The 17,235-nt window shown below is 45.2% G+C and overlaps 1 protein-coding gene across 1 annotated transcript in view; it reads right to left on the bottom strand.

The window, feature by feature from the left end:
* Window positions 1–17,235, bottom strand: part of astn1 (astrotactin 1) — a gene marked incomplete at both ends in the record, with an annotated part of 525,801 nt that overhangs the window by 395,197 nt on the left and 113,369 nt on the right. Inside the window, 3 exons of the mRNA XM_083653323.1 lie at window positions 4,212–4,361; window positions 6,889–7,031; window positions 8,372–8,622. Coding sequence (XP_083509449.1) covers window positions 4,212–4,361; window positions 6,889–7,031; window positions 8,372–8,622 — 544 coding nt within the window. The remainder of the gene's footprint in view (window positions 1–4,211; window positions 4,362–6,888; window positions 7,032–8,371; window positions 8,623–17,235) is intronic.

Genomic DNA, 17,235 nt, shown 5'->3' with positions numbered 1-17,235 from the left:
CTTCCGTCTGAACTTCCTGATTCAAATCTTCGTGACATTTTGGAAAAGACAAACTTCTAAATGACCTCACTTTCTGTTCACGAGGGCGAAAACCCCTTTCTCCTCTGGAGGTTCTTTGTAGCGACTAACAGCACGGAGGCGGGAGGTTCTTTGTAGCGACTAACGGCACGGAGGCAGATTTGTGCAGTGCAAGTGTGGAGAAAAGTGCATCTGAGGTCAGCTGAAGGGACAGACACATTATTTCCAAAATGTCGCGTCCCTCTTATTCCCTTGTTTACCATAATGGGAGTGTGTCTCTTCTTTTCATCAACTGCAAATGTTTTTCTCTCCCTCCCTCCCTCCCTCCCTCCCTCCCTCTCTCTCTCCCTCCCTCCCTCTCTCCCTCCCTCTCTCCCTCCCTCTCCCTCTCCCTCATCCTCTGGCTCCATCACTCTCCTGTCATACAGCAGACCTACAATATGGCAGTGGGGTAGGCAGGCGAGATGGGAGGTGGTCATTGGCAGTACAAACGACTGAAGCACAGAGGTACAGCGACTTCATTCTGATATGGACGGGAGTTTGGCTGAGAGTGTTTACACTGATGAAAGGGGACACACACACACACACACACACACACACAGAACAGAACAGAGAGACTCTGAAGTTTTCGCATTCACGCCGCATTCACACGTAACAATTTGATTGATGTAGTGGTCAGAGGGCATTCATTGCAAAGAAAGCCAGTGACTCACAGTGGATTGCAACCTTGGCTTTGTTCTGTGTGCTGCAGAGAACTCGTACCTCATGATTTAGACTTTTTAACTCTTCGTTTACGGCACCACCGGGCTACGGTGTTCTTCTCCGTGCGATGGGCCTTTTGCACAGCCGCCATTTTGTGTCTAAAAGGCAGGGTAAAGACAGGTGCAAGCAACTCACTAATTACTGTAGGACTGTTGGAAACCCAAATGAATGTTTTGGTGCACCTGTGTTACTTCCTGCCTTTTAGACACAAAATGACTGCTGTGAAAAAGGCCCATTGATCATTTGCGTCGGCTCTGACCTGAAGAAAAGGTTTCCAGGTCCTGCCTGGAGCCGAGACCAAATGTGAATAATCAAATAATAATAACCACATGGTCCTCACATTTTCTTTTCCCAACTAATCAACCAGTTTCCTCCAGTACTTGAAAAGTTTAGGGAAGGTATATATACTTGCGCCACTGAAATGAGAACCTATATACTGTAGAGTCTACAGTAGACAGACAGTGAAACTTCAAATGACTTTTCAGTCGGTCCATTCAGCACAATACGTATGAGGCAGACTGGGTATTGAAGGCTCTCACAATGACTGGTGGAGTTCCAGGAAGTGCTGTGTGCAGCTACTGATTCTCCTATTGACATTCAGGCTTTAAAGTCGAGCTGAACCCAAGTGGCGCGAGAGGTCGGAGACGTATCAGACTGAAGACAAATCTAGCCTGAGATGACAGAGGTGTCTTTGCGTTCTACTTGCTTTGCTTTATTTTGTTATTGGTCAAGTTAATAGAGAGCCGCAGGGATGACGTATTTTTGTAGTCAAAACGCGGAAGTCCCGGACTTCCTGGATATTCACTGTTTCTGTCTATGGGATTTTTGAATGGGATTTTGCCGCGATGCTTCAAATACAGCCTCTGGGCAAAGCAAGATTAATCAAACGCGAACCAGAGTTCAGTCGGATAATCTTCACACATGAGGACCACTTTCATGAGTTTTGTAGCGTAAATGCGAGCCCTAGAAGTAAAAAGCTCGAGCTAAGCTAATCCAGAACTACACACTGTCGCATAGGCTTCCACGTCACGTCAGCACTCAACCTGGACTGTTGTTGATGTGTGCACTGATTACCCCCGGCTGAACGGGCTGAACCAGGTGAGGGAAAGAGAATTTCCGTGTTCGTCCTTTGAAGTGGTGACGTTATTGACGTATATATCCCCATCGACTCAACAGTGTAGTCTCATTTAGCCGTTTGCTAGCTAGCCGCCCTTTTAACGGCACGTAAAAGCTTCAAAACTCATAAAAGTGGTCCTCGTGTGTGAAGATGATATTACTAAACACTGGTTCGCGTTTGATTAAGCCAGCGTTGCCCAGAGAGATTATTAGAAGCATCACGTCAAAAACCCATTCAAAACTCCCATAGGCGAAAACAGTGAAGAACCAGGGGCCGGTTGCACCAACTGGTCTTACACTGGTCTTAAGCTAAGTTGGTCATAACTTTACGACCTAACAGCTACGCCGGTTGCACCAAGATGACTTAAGCCTTATTTTCACTAAGACCAGGCGTAACTCCTACGCCTCGTCAGGAGGAGGCGTAGCAGAGATCTCCGCGGAGACCTTTTTGACCGTCATCGTCGTAACACCGCCAGTTCGCCGTCTTTGAAAGCACGACGTTAGATTATAACTAACTAGTTGTGTGGCTTAGCCTTCCCAAATGTTGCCGTTACTTTTTTAGAATGTAATACATAGAATTGGGAACGTTACATTCAATTTCATTCAGACTCCCTGACACTAATCGCCGCCGCCATTTTCCCCCGGGGCTTCCACAGGAGGAGGGGGGTGGGAGGAGGGAGGGTGTAGTGACGCACATACAGTAGTGGGTGACGGCGCGAGGCACATGTGGGCCAATCAGAGGGCATTCCCCGACAATTCACATGAACGCGCATTGCTACGACCAGCGTAGTTAAGACCAGAGTAAGCCGTGTTGGTGCAACAGGCGTAAATCCATGGTCTTAACTAAGACCGACGTAGGAGTTACGACCAGGCATAGTTAAGACCAGTTGGTGCAACCGGCCCCAGGACTGTTAGCATCGATGATTTCCGGACTCGTTCCTGCGGCTCTCTATAGTTAGTTTATTGGCTAGAAATTCTGCCAGGTTACAGGCACTAGGCGGCCATTTTCTCCTTAATTTCGAGGAGAAAATTATCCTCAAAATTAAGATTGATTGACAGCTGCCATGTCGTGAGATGATTGGTTGAAATGGGGTAGAAATTTGTTAGGCTGACGTCACCATACTGTTGTTATGAATGAAATCCTGAAAAATGAACTTTTTATGTGGAAAAAGTGTGGAAAAACTAAAGAAATTAGTGTGTGGATTTTTTTTTGCATACATTATTAAATCGGTGCACTGAATACCCATGTATGTGAAGTAAAATTTTAAAAAGTCATTTTTGGGTTCAGCTCGTCTTTAAGTGTCTGAATTTTAGATAGGAGGTTTCCGCGGGCCGCTGGTGATAAGAGGTTTCCGCGGGGCGCTGGTGATATTATCGGGGGTCGAAATTTGCGCGGCGGGATTCAGTGACCCGCCCCCGATATGTTTTCCGCTCGAGCCGTGTGAGAGATAAACGTTTGGATCTGCAGGACACTGATAATTCAGCTGCTGTCAGATGAAAACCTCAAAACCTCGCACCTCTGCCATTCCTTTTTGAGAGAGTACACAATGGCTTTTGAATGCTTTATTAAGATACTGCTGTATCTTGTACTCCAAAAGGTCATGTTTTTAAAGAGTTAAGGCCTTATTTTCAGTTTGACCACTCTGCAATTTTCAGGTTTATCCAATGGGACTTTGAAGGAGTTTCATGCACCCAGGCATTGTAGGACTTTGTCAAACAATAAACGCCCATGCTTCAACATGAAAACCACCACCGGGGGTCTGGGTAATGCAGAGGTAAAAGCACTCGTCTACCACCGCAGAGACCCGGGTTCAATCCCCGGCAGCGGTACTTCCAGCTTGGTCAGACGTTCTTCCAGGCACAAATGGCCATGTCTGCGGGTGGGAAGCCGGTGGGATACGTGTGCTGGTCGCTGCACTAGTGCCTCCTTTGGTCAGTCAGGGCGCCCGTTCGGGGGGAACGTAACTGGGGGGGAATAGCGTGATCCCCCCACGAGCCGGTGAAACTCCTCACTGTGAGGAAAAAAGGAAACCCCCATACCTGACATGCTGCTCGTTCCCATAGGAGCAGGGAGGGGCTTGTTGCATGTTGGAGAGGCGTTACATGCTATGCTATCTATTCTCTTCTATCCTGTGTCAGAGGACGCCTCTGTGGGAGGAGCTTGGAGAGGCGCTACATGCTATGCTATCTATTCTCTTCTATCCTGTGTCAGAGGACGCCTCTGTGGGAGGAGCTTGGAGAGGCGCTACATGCTATGCTATCTATTCTCTTCTATCCTGTGTCAGAGGACGCCTCTGTGGGAGGGGGTGACTCACCGCGGGTGTTGCTGGAGAGGCGTTTGCGCTGGCTGGTGGAGGTGTTGTGTGGGAGCAGGGTGTTCTGCTGGTGGTTGCTGTCGATGGGGCTCGTGGCGATTATGTTGTCCTTGTACTTGTTCATCAGTGCCAGCTTGGTGCTGTCGCTCACTGCGGGCAGCGAGAAATAAAGCAAAGAGAGGAAAGCTATTATTAAAGCGATTGACATTATTAATGACACAACATTGAGTTTCTGTACAAAATGAGAAGGCAGCCACATGGAAAAAATTGTTTTTTTGCCAGCTGGGTGTAGAGGATCCTAAAACAGCAGAGTAGTTAAAAAAAAAGGAATGTAGTGGTCACCTAATGGTAAAACAAAACGAAACATGGCAACGATGTCGCTCTGTTCACTTATGCTACATGTCCACTGGGGCTTCATTCCACGCAAGGGATCGCCCCGCTTCCCTGCATGCTTGATGGGCGGGCTTTGATATTCCTTGCTGCACCTGATTGGACGGACCGGGGCGTCTGCAGCATCTGAAGCATTGGAAAAACATGGCGGCTCATTTCAAACTTTCTCTTCTACTCTGAAAATGTCTCAGCGGAATGTGTTTGTGAAAACAGTCGATGCGTACAGTGCAATAGGCCACGCAGTGCCTCTGTTTTGGATTTTCAACCGTTAGTTTAGAAGACCGTATATTACACGTTTCGGGAGGCAGCGAGTGTCGCCTCCCGAAACGTCACCTAATTTGCATAAAGTAGAGTCAAGCTCATCTTTCTGCATATGAGGAAGGGCCAGTGTGCCGCTGGGTCTCGCCCCGCCTCACTCCACAGTGCATGGCACGCCTACACAATGCACATGGCACACCTACACAATGTACATGGCACACCTACACAATGTACATGGCACGCCTACACAATGTACATGGCACACCTACACAATGTACATGGCACGCCTACACAATGCACATGGCACGCCTACACAATGCACATGGCACACCTACACAATGTACATGGCACACCTACACAATGTACATGGCACGCCTACACAATGTACATGGCACACCTACACAATGTACATGGCACGCCTACACAATGCACATGGCACGCCTACACAATGCACATGGCACACCTACACAATGTACATGGCACACCTACACAATGTACATGGCACACCTACACAATGTACATGGCACACCTACACAATGTACATGGCACACCTACACAATGTATTGGAAGCACGGAGACGCACGGCCCGGTGGACACGGGTACCATGAGGGAAGAAGTGGAACAGCCCAAATGAAAGAGTGAGAAAAGCTGGCATGAAAAGAAAACTCATTAAGGCAGTTGAACTTATTTAAGTCTCAGAGGACGCAATCATTTTTATTTTTGGAAAACACTAATTAGACGCATGTCCAGGAAAACATCCAAATGGATAAATTGGGTTTCATAATAATTACACAAATGGCCATAAGAGAAGACGGAGAACGTGACAAGAAAAGCATAAATCTGTATTTTGTGAAAAGTCAGATTCAACAAAGCCTAAACCCGGTAAACAGTTTATATCGAATTAACGACGCCATCGAATCGTGCCATTACATGATTGTTTCACGTGTTTATGTGTGCGACTCTATCGCATTATTCTAATTGAAAAGGTCTTCGCGCAAAGGCCAGCCAATAATATTTGGTGAAAGCCTCGGTATTTTAGTCCAAATTTGAATGTCATTTACTGCTTGACCTCTGCAGTGTTTACAGAGATGAATATTCAATGCATGGCGCCGCTGCCAGCATGTTCTATTTGTCCAGTCCGTCTTGCTAACCATCTGAAATGCATAATGCACAAGATCACTCCACTATCACCTCTGGGGTGGAGATGTTTGGATCTGAGAAGAACACTGTGTGAGAGTCCCGTCACCGAGGGGATGCAGGAAGTGGAATCTGCCTGCCGCTAATTGTTATTCAGTGTTCTACTTCACCGTTCTCATGGGAGTTGTGCTTGATTCTAAGGTCCACTGATTGCAATAAAAAAATAAATTTAAAATAATATTTTTCTATAACAAATTCTTGGCAAGCGTGAGGCCACTCCTCGCACACATAAGCCACTTTTGATCATTTCAAGCTGTCAAATCAATGGTTTTGTGGGGAAAGAGTTCTGATAGTTTCAGGTATGTACGTGTGCTGTATGCTTGAGTTAAAACGCGCTTGTACCGAGAGCAGAAACGGACAAATTGCATTTGTGAAAACAATGGAAAGATTCTTTGCCTGTGTATTTTATTTCATTTTTTGACGAATAACGTTCACCTGGGAAAAAATATTTGTAGCATTCATGTTAGTGGCACTATTCCTATTTCACTCCTTTAGATTATCGCTCACTTATATGCCACTATATACAGTAGGTATACAACTAAAAGTCCTCCTAAGAGTGTGTTCATACTGTGTGTTCACACTGTTCTCTGCATAGTAGATATCTTCCCCAAAGCTAAATTAACCTTTGCGACACATTGTATGCGTTTTAATAAACATAATATGGCTGTCAAGGAGGAAAGAATATGACTTTATACAGTACAGTATGGAATAAGTGAATACTCAATACTCAACACACATTGATGATACTATTTATGGTCTGTTTTTTCCTCATGGATTTTTTTTTTTTAATCAACCTGCCTACAGTATGTACTGTATGTGTCAGTCAACTCACCGGGTGTGAGGTCCATGTTATTCTTGTCATTACAGCCCTGCAGAGAGTCCAGGGTGCGGGTGACCTGGCTGGCAAAGTCCTCGCCTCCGTTCATGCACTCCCGCTGCAGATGGTGACGCAGGTCGGTAATGTCGTATTCATACCTGCGGTTGAGTTGGAATTCAATTTAGTTGCGATTACCGTTGTGAGTTATCGCAATTAAGACTCAGAGTAGGTGTCACAAACTACTGGTTTGCTTGACGGAGCGTCCGTTGCCAATTACCATTTACTGCTTAGAGCTGCACTATAAGCAAGCTTTCCCCTTCAGCCTAAATTGGAGTGGGGCTGCGCTAGAGAAGGACACGCCATCATTGCTAACTGAAAACCGTCCATTTTCTCTATTTGCGCAAGTACAATTCTGGTGTCAAAGTCAGGACATTTATGATGATTCAAAACTTACAAGAAACATCTAAACGGTCTCCTAAACAGCAGTGAGCAGCGCTTGCTGGACTTCACAATGTTAGATCGTCTGCCTCTCTTTGGTTTCCTTTGGTAGAAAGTGTCAGACTGGCCAGTTTGGCGGTGTGTGCAGTTTACTGATGTCATGTCACATGATTTCTGCGTATAGACCGAATCACCGTGACGTCACGCTGACAACAACAGTCACTTCCGGGTAGACAACTTGATTTGAATTGAGGCGAAATCGGCAAACTTGTTTCTCGTTGATTTCTGTTGTCATTTTCAGCCGTAACTGAATGTTTAAAGATATATACCGTTGTTAAACATTGTGCTCTGACCTAATTTATCTGACGTTTCTGCTGTGCTTACTTTATGTAGCCTACTGTGTTAGCATCTTTGATAAACCAAACTTACCCAATAGAGGGTATGCACGTGATGTCACAGAGGCAGAAGTCACTGTGGGGTCACGCCCACTGAGTCACAGCAAGACTGAGCTTGAATGCAGTAATCAGCCTAGATAACTGACACCTGCTGCTCAGGGAGGAACTTGACACTCATTTTGACACTCATTCCTGATTGAGGGGGCGTGTTCCAGTGGGTGTGGATACCCTCTATAGGCTGGTCGGATTAACTTGCTAGTTTTCGGTAAACTCAAGCTGTCATTTTCTTTAGTCTGTGGCCCAACAGGTAAATTGGGACTCCAAACTAACAGTAGTGAAAGTGTTGTTAATGAGATATGAAAGCATCAAACATGCATTTTAAATTTAACCATTTTCTCTTTATCGGTTATTTCTCGCCCCCTTATTTTATACAGTATGTACGTGACGCCGGTGTTTTCTACCCGGAAGATATTGTCAACAAACAGCGTGATTCGGTATTCGATATTCAAACGTTCCCTCTCACTCTCACTTGGAGCTGCGAGTTGCCTTGGGCGCCTTTAAATTTGTAATGACCAAAACCCACTGGTTATTCATCTTGGGGAGCACAATGTGCTTATTGTGTTGAGCGCACACACACACACCCTGCTGCCCACCCCGGCTTGTACCCGTCCAAAATGGGCGTCTCCCGGATGCTGAGGGTGCCGCTGGAGTTGGGCCCCTGGCCCCGCGAGTTCCTCAGGCTCTCGCGGGCCTGGCCCCCCATCAGCACCGAGGGGATGTAGTGGATCTCGTTGGCCGCCTCGGCGCTGGCGCTCTTCTGGGGCTGGGGGATGCGGCGGCGCTTGCACCAGCGCCTGCGGGTGTACAGGATCAGCACCAGGCACAGGATGGACAGCAGCAGGGCGATCATCCCGCCCTGGAGAGAGAGAGAGAGAGAGAGAGAGAGAGAGAGACACACACACACACACACACACACACACACACACACACACACAGACAGAGAGGGAGAAAAAGACAAGGGTAGACTCAGAGAACCTTGCCAAACAGCAGAATATGGATCAAAGTCAAGGCTGCGATGCACACAGAAAAGAATCCACACTAACTATCGTTACTCTGTCCATCCATACTGCTATTATGTGGCCATCTCACCCTGACACAAAATGAAGGCAGGGTCAGCAAACATGCTATTCTTGGCTGACAGCCAGTAATTCGAGGCCGCACGAAAGACGGACAGTCTATCACCAATTATTATAACATCACCTTCGATGATTTGTTCCCCCGGTTTCCAATCCTCGTCCCTACTGAAGGTCCACGTCTGCATCCTTAACCCGCCGCCAGTTTACAGCGTTCAGTATCCCCTTCAGTGTCTTAAATGGCACAACTGCAATCGTTATGGAGGGCGGAGGAGGCCTGAAGACAAAAACAGCCGCTCACATGCAGCCGGGGGGGAGCAGAGGAGAGGAGGCTGCGGGGTTGAATATCACTCCTGTAATCTGCAGGAATACGAGCGCTGATAGCAGGTGGGTGGGTCAGGTCGTGTGTTGTGAGCCTAAGCAGCTGATAGCAGGTGACTGGGTCAGGTCGTGTGTGTGAGCCTAAGCAGCTGATAGCAGGTGACTGGGTCAGGTCGTGTGTGTGAGCCTAAGCAGCTGATAGCAGGTGACTGGGTCAGGTCGTGTGTGTGAGCCTAAGCAGCTGATAGCAGGTGACTGGGTCAGGTCGTGTGTGTGAGCCTAAGCAGCGTCAGGTCGTGTGTTGTGAGCCTAAGCAGCGGTCAGGTCGTGTGTATGAGCCTAAGCAGCGGTCAGGTCGTGTGTTGTGAGCCTAAGCAGCTGATAGCAGGTGACTGGGTCAGGTCGTGTGTGTGAGCCTAAGCAGCGTCAGGTCGTGTGTTGTGAGCCTAAGCAGTGGTCAGGTCGTGTGTGTGAGCCTAAGCAGCGGTCAGGTCGTGTGTTGTGAGCCTAAGCAGCGTCAGGTCGTGTGTGTGAGCCTAAGCAGCGTCAGGTCATGTGTGTGAGCCTAAGCAGCGTGTGTGTGAGCCTAAACAGCGTGTGTGTGAGCCTAAGCAGCGTGTGTGTGAGCCTAAGCAGCGTGTGTGTGAGCCTAAGCAGCGTCATTTCGCTCTATCTGATTCCTTCAATTGAGACAAAGCCATCCGGCACGTTTTGATATGGGATCATTCCCTCTGAAAAATAGTATCCAGGGAGGAAGAGAGATACAGTAGGAAAAAGACATAGGAGATAAGATACAGCAGTGGCCACCGGGAGCTGGACTTTAACGGATATTGTTGAATATATAGCAATTTAGCAAACCCGCTGATCCACCAGAAAAACCAGCGCACCTAATCTGATCTCACCCGCCGAGAATGCTGCTCGGAGGGAGGCGTCTGGGTAGTTAAGATGTTAAAAGCACTCGTCTACCACCGCGGAGACCCCGGTTCAATTCCCGGTAGCGGTACTTGCGGCTTCGTCAGTTGCACTACAGACACAATTGGCCCGTGTCTGCGGGTGGGAAGCCGGTGGGGTATGAGCCCTGGCCGTTGCACTAGCAGCGCATTTGGTCGATTGGGGCTCCTGTTTAGCGGGGGGCGAGGGGAACTGGGGGGAATAATGTGATCCTCCCACACGCCACGTCGTGCCGGTGAAACGCCTTCCCGCCAGGGGAAAAGAAGAGGCTGGCACATGTATGGGAGGAGGCATGTGCTAGTCTACAACTCTCCCCAGATGGGCGGAGGGGGGTGGAGCTAACCTCGCATCACCAGGCTCTCTCTCAAAGGAGAAGAGCTTGGTATCCATTAGTGGCTGCCTCGGTCTTCCTCTCTAAGATCCGGCCCACATCCGCCGGTGTTTCCGCTTTGTGTGCTTCAGTATTTTCGTTCCCCCATAGAAAGACGGCTTTATACGGTGTTAGTTTCATTTGATTTTTGCAGCTACATAGCTAGATAACGTGCATCTGTTTACGTTACCATGACACCCTGTTTTCAGAGAAGAAGTGTTCTTAGAGCACAAAAGTTCAGCATCAGCCGGATCTGCTGGCGGAAGAGCAGATGCTTCACCTTTGTCGCTCAGAAAGAGGCCCGACTTGTCGAACGCTGAACTGTCAGTAGAACCGCAATCAGAGTCCGACTGACACATTGTGCAATTTGCAGAATGTGAAAAAGAGTTATGAAAATGTCAAGGTGACAGGCAGGGAGAGATAGCTTCAATATGTCACTGGAACAGGTAGGAAAAAATGTATCTCTTTCAATCCCAAAATTACAGACCGATCTAAAATCACAAGCCGCCCCAGCCAGGTGGGTAGCTTACGGATGTTTCTTCCTTAACTGTCGTAAGTGTCGCTCTTCCCCTGACACAAATCGCTTGCAAAAACTTCACTTACGTTAAATTTTCTGGTTGTTTGAGAGATACCTTTGTGTCTATTCAGTTCTGCTTGAAAGAGAACAGACTTAAGTGGCCACTCTAAAGTATTCTGAAAATAAAATTACAGCTACCTGGATGAGGTGCAGTAACGGGCTGGGCAGGACAACAGCATAACAACAGAAGCTAAATGGAATGTTGACAATGGGTTTATTATAAGGGTCAAATGAAAAGAAAAAACAATATTCACTTACAGTCGAGTCTAACAGTCTAACAAGCCGAGTTATGGAAAGATCAACAAAACATGACAAAATTAAAAAATAATATTTGAATCACTAATTTAAATGGAAAATCCCATTCTAAACCTATTATGATTTTGGGGATTACGGGGGGCTCAGTTGCTCATATTAATTTGAATTGACAAAAGTAAAGGCGATTTGCATAAGTTGTTTGCTTAATCTGCATAGTCAAGGACATTAACAAATGACACCATGACTTATGCAGTAAATCTGTATGCACAGTGGTCAAAAAGGAGACCAGAGTAATTTGGTTTTGTGATGATTACATTTGCAGCACTTTGAAAGTCACTGATGAAGTCCTCTACTTTCTCAACTCTAGTAAAACTATTGTTATACACTAATATATCCAACAGACCTTCTCTTCTGATCCAACAAAACTAGAGGTCTCACAATATGCATACATTCAGATATGGTCCTCACTGCTCTTGAAACATACAAGAAAAAGATACAAAGCTGAACAGTTACATTGGCACTGACCAATATATTTACATTATATATTGGTAATATATCTGCAATACATCAGTATTATATTGATATTATGATATGGGAATAGACATCATCTTAGATTTTGGATATCGTAATATTGTGATATCATGATCGAAAGAAGATAAGCGGTTGAGCGGTCGAAGATGGATGGATGGAAATATTGACATAAGGTAGTTAAGTGTTAATGTTGTTCTTTCCTGCTTTTAAACGCTGCATTACAGTAAAGTGATCTAGAAGTCCTATTATTTGCCTTTACTTAGTTATTATATCCACATTACTGAAGATTATTTATCAAAAATCTCATTGTGTAAATGTAAAAGCACCAATATTGCTGCAATATCGATATCAAGGTATTTGGTCAAAAATATTGTGATCATTTGATTTTGTCCATTTCGCCCAGCCCTACAGTACATACATGTGGCTTCGACTTACAACTGACCATTTCGCCCACTTTGTAGAAAATACCGAGACATATCGTGTATCTAAAAATACAGAGATATGATCTTTGGTCCAGATCGCCCTACAACTTACCAATTAAAACAAAAACAAATGATTAAAAATCAAAAGATTAATGTTTTCGTTAATGCTTCCACGGGCTCCCGCGTGCCTCCCATTCAACTCTCACACTTGCTTTGCACTTTTTTTTTATTTTTTATTAATGTTCTCTGTTAATGTGTTCCTACACTGACTTAAGGGAACAGGCGCTTTCATTCTATATGTCACTCTATGTTGCCACCATGGTTAACTAAGAGGGTAGATCAAAATAAACGTGTTTTTCCCATCTCTCTCTGAAATGTGATCTCAGAGCAAAATCATATCCATTAAGGTATAGATTCATGTAAAGTGTTGCATAGGCTTCTTTCCCCCGCCGCTGCCTAAACAAGGATAGGATGTCAAATGTCAACCACTTTAAATGGGTTTCAATCAAATCTAGCTCAGTGACAAATGTAATACAAAGCCATCAACTGACATTAGTGGCCACGCGTAGAGAGAGCTAAAACAGAGGCTATGGGGGAAAACTGTTTAATGTCAAACCTGACTGGGAATCAAAGCGAGGACTAAGTGGACTGTCTCCTCTTATACAGCCAATAAAAGCAAAGCACACACGGAGGCATGCCAGTGCTCCGGCTCCGTAATCCACTTACTAACCGATGAGGATGATGTCCTAATGGCATCAATGCTCCTTATGACTTACACGGCTGTCATGTCAGCCCCCGGTGGACGAGGGGAAGACATGGCCTTTCAGAGGCTGACGAAGCTAGCATGCTATTACAGCTAAGCTATCAATCTGTCACTTAGCCTCCGCATGTGGCCATTAAGACAAGGGGAAGGCACAAAGATCTCATATTTGACAACTACAGTACACGAGAGCAAAAGGAAGTCTCGAACGTTGAATCGAGTTAAACCTTATCATAGCCAAAGGGGGAGTTTTTATGATGATAGAAGCCAACAATAGGCTGTTGTCTGGATGTTAAGCTACAGCATTAATCATCATCATATACAATTGATTAAGTGGGCTCTGTCTGTCTGCGTTTTTGGTCCCACATTGTGAGATTTGTGATGATTTTGGTCAGTAACGATGTCACTGATGATGTCACAATGCCTATGACATCTTCGGTGATGTCACTCCAGCACTCCATGATGTCATCAGTGATGGTCACTCAAGCAATTGTGATGTCACTGACTCACTGATGATGTCACATTGTCTATGACATCATCAGGACGTCATCAGTGATGCGAAGTTGAGCCATTGTGTGCTGAGTGATGTCACTCAAGCACTCCATGATGTTATCAGTGATGGTCACTCGAGCAATTGTGATGTCATCAGTGAGTGATGTAATCAGTGATGCGAAGTTGCACAATTGTGCGCTGCGCATGCCAATAGAGCAGGCGAGGCCACGCAGCAGCTGAACTACATATGTGAGCCCGTGCATTGCAATTCACGTGCAATTCGGCATAGTGCCACCTACAGGCAACAATAAAAGCGGTTTATCTTGAGAACCGTGCATCTGTTCGACTTCAAAATTGGCGGGTGCGCTGCTGGGAACCTGAGAAAGTGCAGTGTCAAATTCTGTGCTATTTGACCAATCAGGGGGGTGAAGAGTGGGAGAGCATCATGTGTGAATGGGGGGAAGAGGAGGGAGGGGAACGGGCACTGCACTAGTAATATTTATCACCGACAATGAAATGAAACAAAATGAATGGGGAAAGCTGTGAGGATTATTACCAACAGGTTTATGATGCTGTGCTGATTTTGACATTGAACAAATGTGAAAGTCAAAAGCCCATTTCACACCCGCCGCATGAGGGATTTTTCCTGCGGAAATGGTTATTAATGACAGAAACTTAAATCATTTAATTCAATTTGGGGATATTTCATAAAAGCTAATATAGCATGAAGCTCTGACACTTTCCTTATTAGCACAGCGACTGGATTTTTTTTTGCTAGGAAGACGCCGTTGTAAGAGCTCTCATGTAAAGATGTAAGAAACTTTTTTAACAAATTAAAGTTAAAATGTCGATGATTCAATTTGGACTGTTTTAAAGAACTGAAAAGGTGGCATTGTCAGAAGTTATTATCTCTGATGTAATTTTGCTCCTACAGGGGATCTAATACGCAACATCCGATGGTTTCCATTATAATAAGCCTTAACATAACATGCGCCTGCTATGCTTTTCCACTTTGAAGCATCAGTCATCCTGGCAACCCACATACAGTAAAAACTCTAGCATCACATACTAGCAGCTTATTCAGGTCCATATTCGGGTTAAGCTGTTTACATGAACCTGTTATATCCTGCGATTGACACTCCCTGTTGCCATGAATAAACCATTTTAATAGAATATTCCATGGTAGTCCACAGATTGATCCGCCAGCTAAAAAGTATGTTTCTGCGCCAGCTACTCCCTCCCTCTTTGTTCCAGTAATAGGTTATTTCTAAATGTAATGGTGACCCCAATAATAGTAAGTGTTGACATCAAAATGTGTCCATAATGCTGTGTGAGTTTGCACAGATGATGAAAACCAAAAGTGAATGTAATCAAATGTTTCACACCACAGTAACCAGTTTAATATGGGATTAAGCCAGGCACCATAAAGGCTCAATTATGCTCAACGTTAAATACGGATACAGATATGAAGGGAGCCTTCTGTCCGTACTCTGCCTTCATTTCATGTGTAATTGTGCACGTTTTCTGAAAGCTGACGGATACGGATGAAACGGAGCAGTACCGCACACATATGACTCTCTACTGCCCACTAGTGGATGTATTGCTTAACATGAGATCAACGTGAAAGACGCATGGAAGTGTGTGGGCAGTGACAGTTACATCATTTGAAACGGACGTATTTATTTTCGTACGAAAATGCAGCATAAATGAGCTTTAACCAGGTTTATCATAAGCAGAGTATGAGCTAATATTGGACGTCAGTTTGTGAGGCTAATGCGGAACTAACTTAAATGTGCATGCTTTCGAATGGCCTGCAGGGAGCGACTCAACTGGCTCAAAAAAGAAGTCCCTTACATGGAAGTAAATGGGAAAATGACACTAGTTCTCACTTTATTTATGGCCTCAGTAAACACGTTCCGAATGAGTTTATGGCCTCAATCGCCAGTTTCAACTCTTCTTCAATACAGCATGATGTTCATCTTAGAAATGAATGGTCCCATTTAGAGTCAAATAGATGAAAACAAAAATACTCCCCTCCCATCCGTGAGAGGAGTCTGGCAGCGCTGGTCACCATTCTGGAATTGCAATGGGCGGCGCTTAGCGGTATTTATTTGTTAAGTAAATACTTAACAAGTATTTACAGCGACACACAGGGAGGAGGGAGCGGAAGCCGCTCTGATTGACATGGTCGGAGCCAATGACAGAGCTTGTGAGCGGGAAGCGGAAATCCGGCAGCAACTGAAATGGACGCCTCCAATGGGAGAGCAGCTGTAGAGCAGGGGAGGGCTTAGGCCAGCAGCCTGCTTCCATGCAGCCAGACTCTGGGCTGGCCAGCGAGACTACCTGTCCAGTGATCGCGCAGCTCGCCGATCACGGACCAATCGCAGGCAGCACTGCGGCTCTTCTCGTCCAATTACACGTCACGTCTGGCTCCAAATAACCAAGATGGCGACGGTGAAAATGCAAACCTCGAGGCTTCAAAACGGGAGTCCAAAAAAACAATGGGTGACGTCACAGTAGCTACGTCCAGATTGACGCTCTATGGAGCTTAAACAGTGATGATGTTTACATGTCAACCCAAAACCAACTGAACCCCAAACGCAAATCTGTGATGATGCCTGCCATCTAACGGTGAAAAGTAGTAGTACTGGGTAGGGGTGTAAAGGTACACGTAATCATACCGACATTTTTCGGTACAGGACGTCCGGTCCGGTACAGCTGTGTACCGAAGTACACAGCTGGGGGATTTTTTTTTTTTTTTTTTTTTTTTTTTGCGATTATCGATTCTGGAATAAAAGATCGATTCAAAGAATCGTGACATTAAAAATCGCGATACTTAGGTGAATCGATTTTTTCCAACACCCCTATTGTTTACTATTATTTTGATGCTGCACTTTATTTTGTATTCAGTCAAGCTGGAAAAGTTCATTTCCTAGAAAAAAGAAAAGACTAAGAATCTGTGCAGGCCTATAAGCTTGAACTGTTCATGTTAATGCTGCTCTGTTAATGCACTAATGCTGCACTTGAGTCAATGTGGTTGCTCCCACTAGAGTTCACTAGTGGTCCAATTGAGGTCACTACTGTTATTAAAACAGAAAAATAAATCTGAGAAGGCCTACCTACTGCGATTATTACTGCTGCTCCACTGTAAAAGCCTGCAAACTTGTTAACAAGAGTTCAAAATAAACGGTAACAAGCAATTATATGTTTTGCTTTTTTCCTTCCTTTACTGTACCGAAAATGTACCGAACCGTGGCGTCAAAACCGAGGTACGTACCGAACCGTGATTTTTGTGTACCGTTACACCCCTAGTACTGGGACAAAGACCAGCCAAGAAGATGGCCTGTACAGTAGCTCATTTTCACCATTAGGTCAGGCTTCACCACAGATGTGTTCACCTACTGGCAGATGTTATCTAATCTCATTACCAACCAACACAAACAGAATGGTTAACCATGCAAAAAAAAAAAAAAAAACATGATTACCGTAATTACACCCAAATTTGGGGATTGTGATAAAGTCATTGCTATTCAGCTTATTTAGAGGGATTTGCAGCATTTGAATGTCTGTGTGTGTACGCTTGCAGATGTTCTCATATTGTGAATGGGACATGCCATGAATGTTGAACAGGTTCAAATGAATTTCACCCCCAAAAGTTTTGTCTGCCTAAATCCCAAAACTCATTTTTACACTCGTTCAGGTGTAACTAACTCATTT

The sequence above is a fragment of the Poromitra crassiceps genome (genome assembly GCF_964638095.1).
Source record: "Poromitra crassiceps genome assembly, chromosome: 17".
In the NCBI taxonomy this organism is placed as follows: Eukaryota; Metazoa; Chordata; class Actinopteri; order Beryciformes; family Melamphaidae; genus Poromitra; species Poromitra crassiceps.
This window is presented reverse-complemented; position numbering and strand designations above follow the sequence as displayed.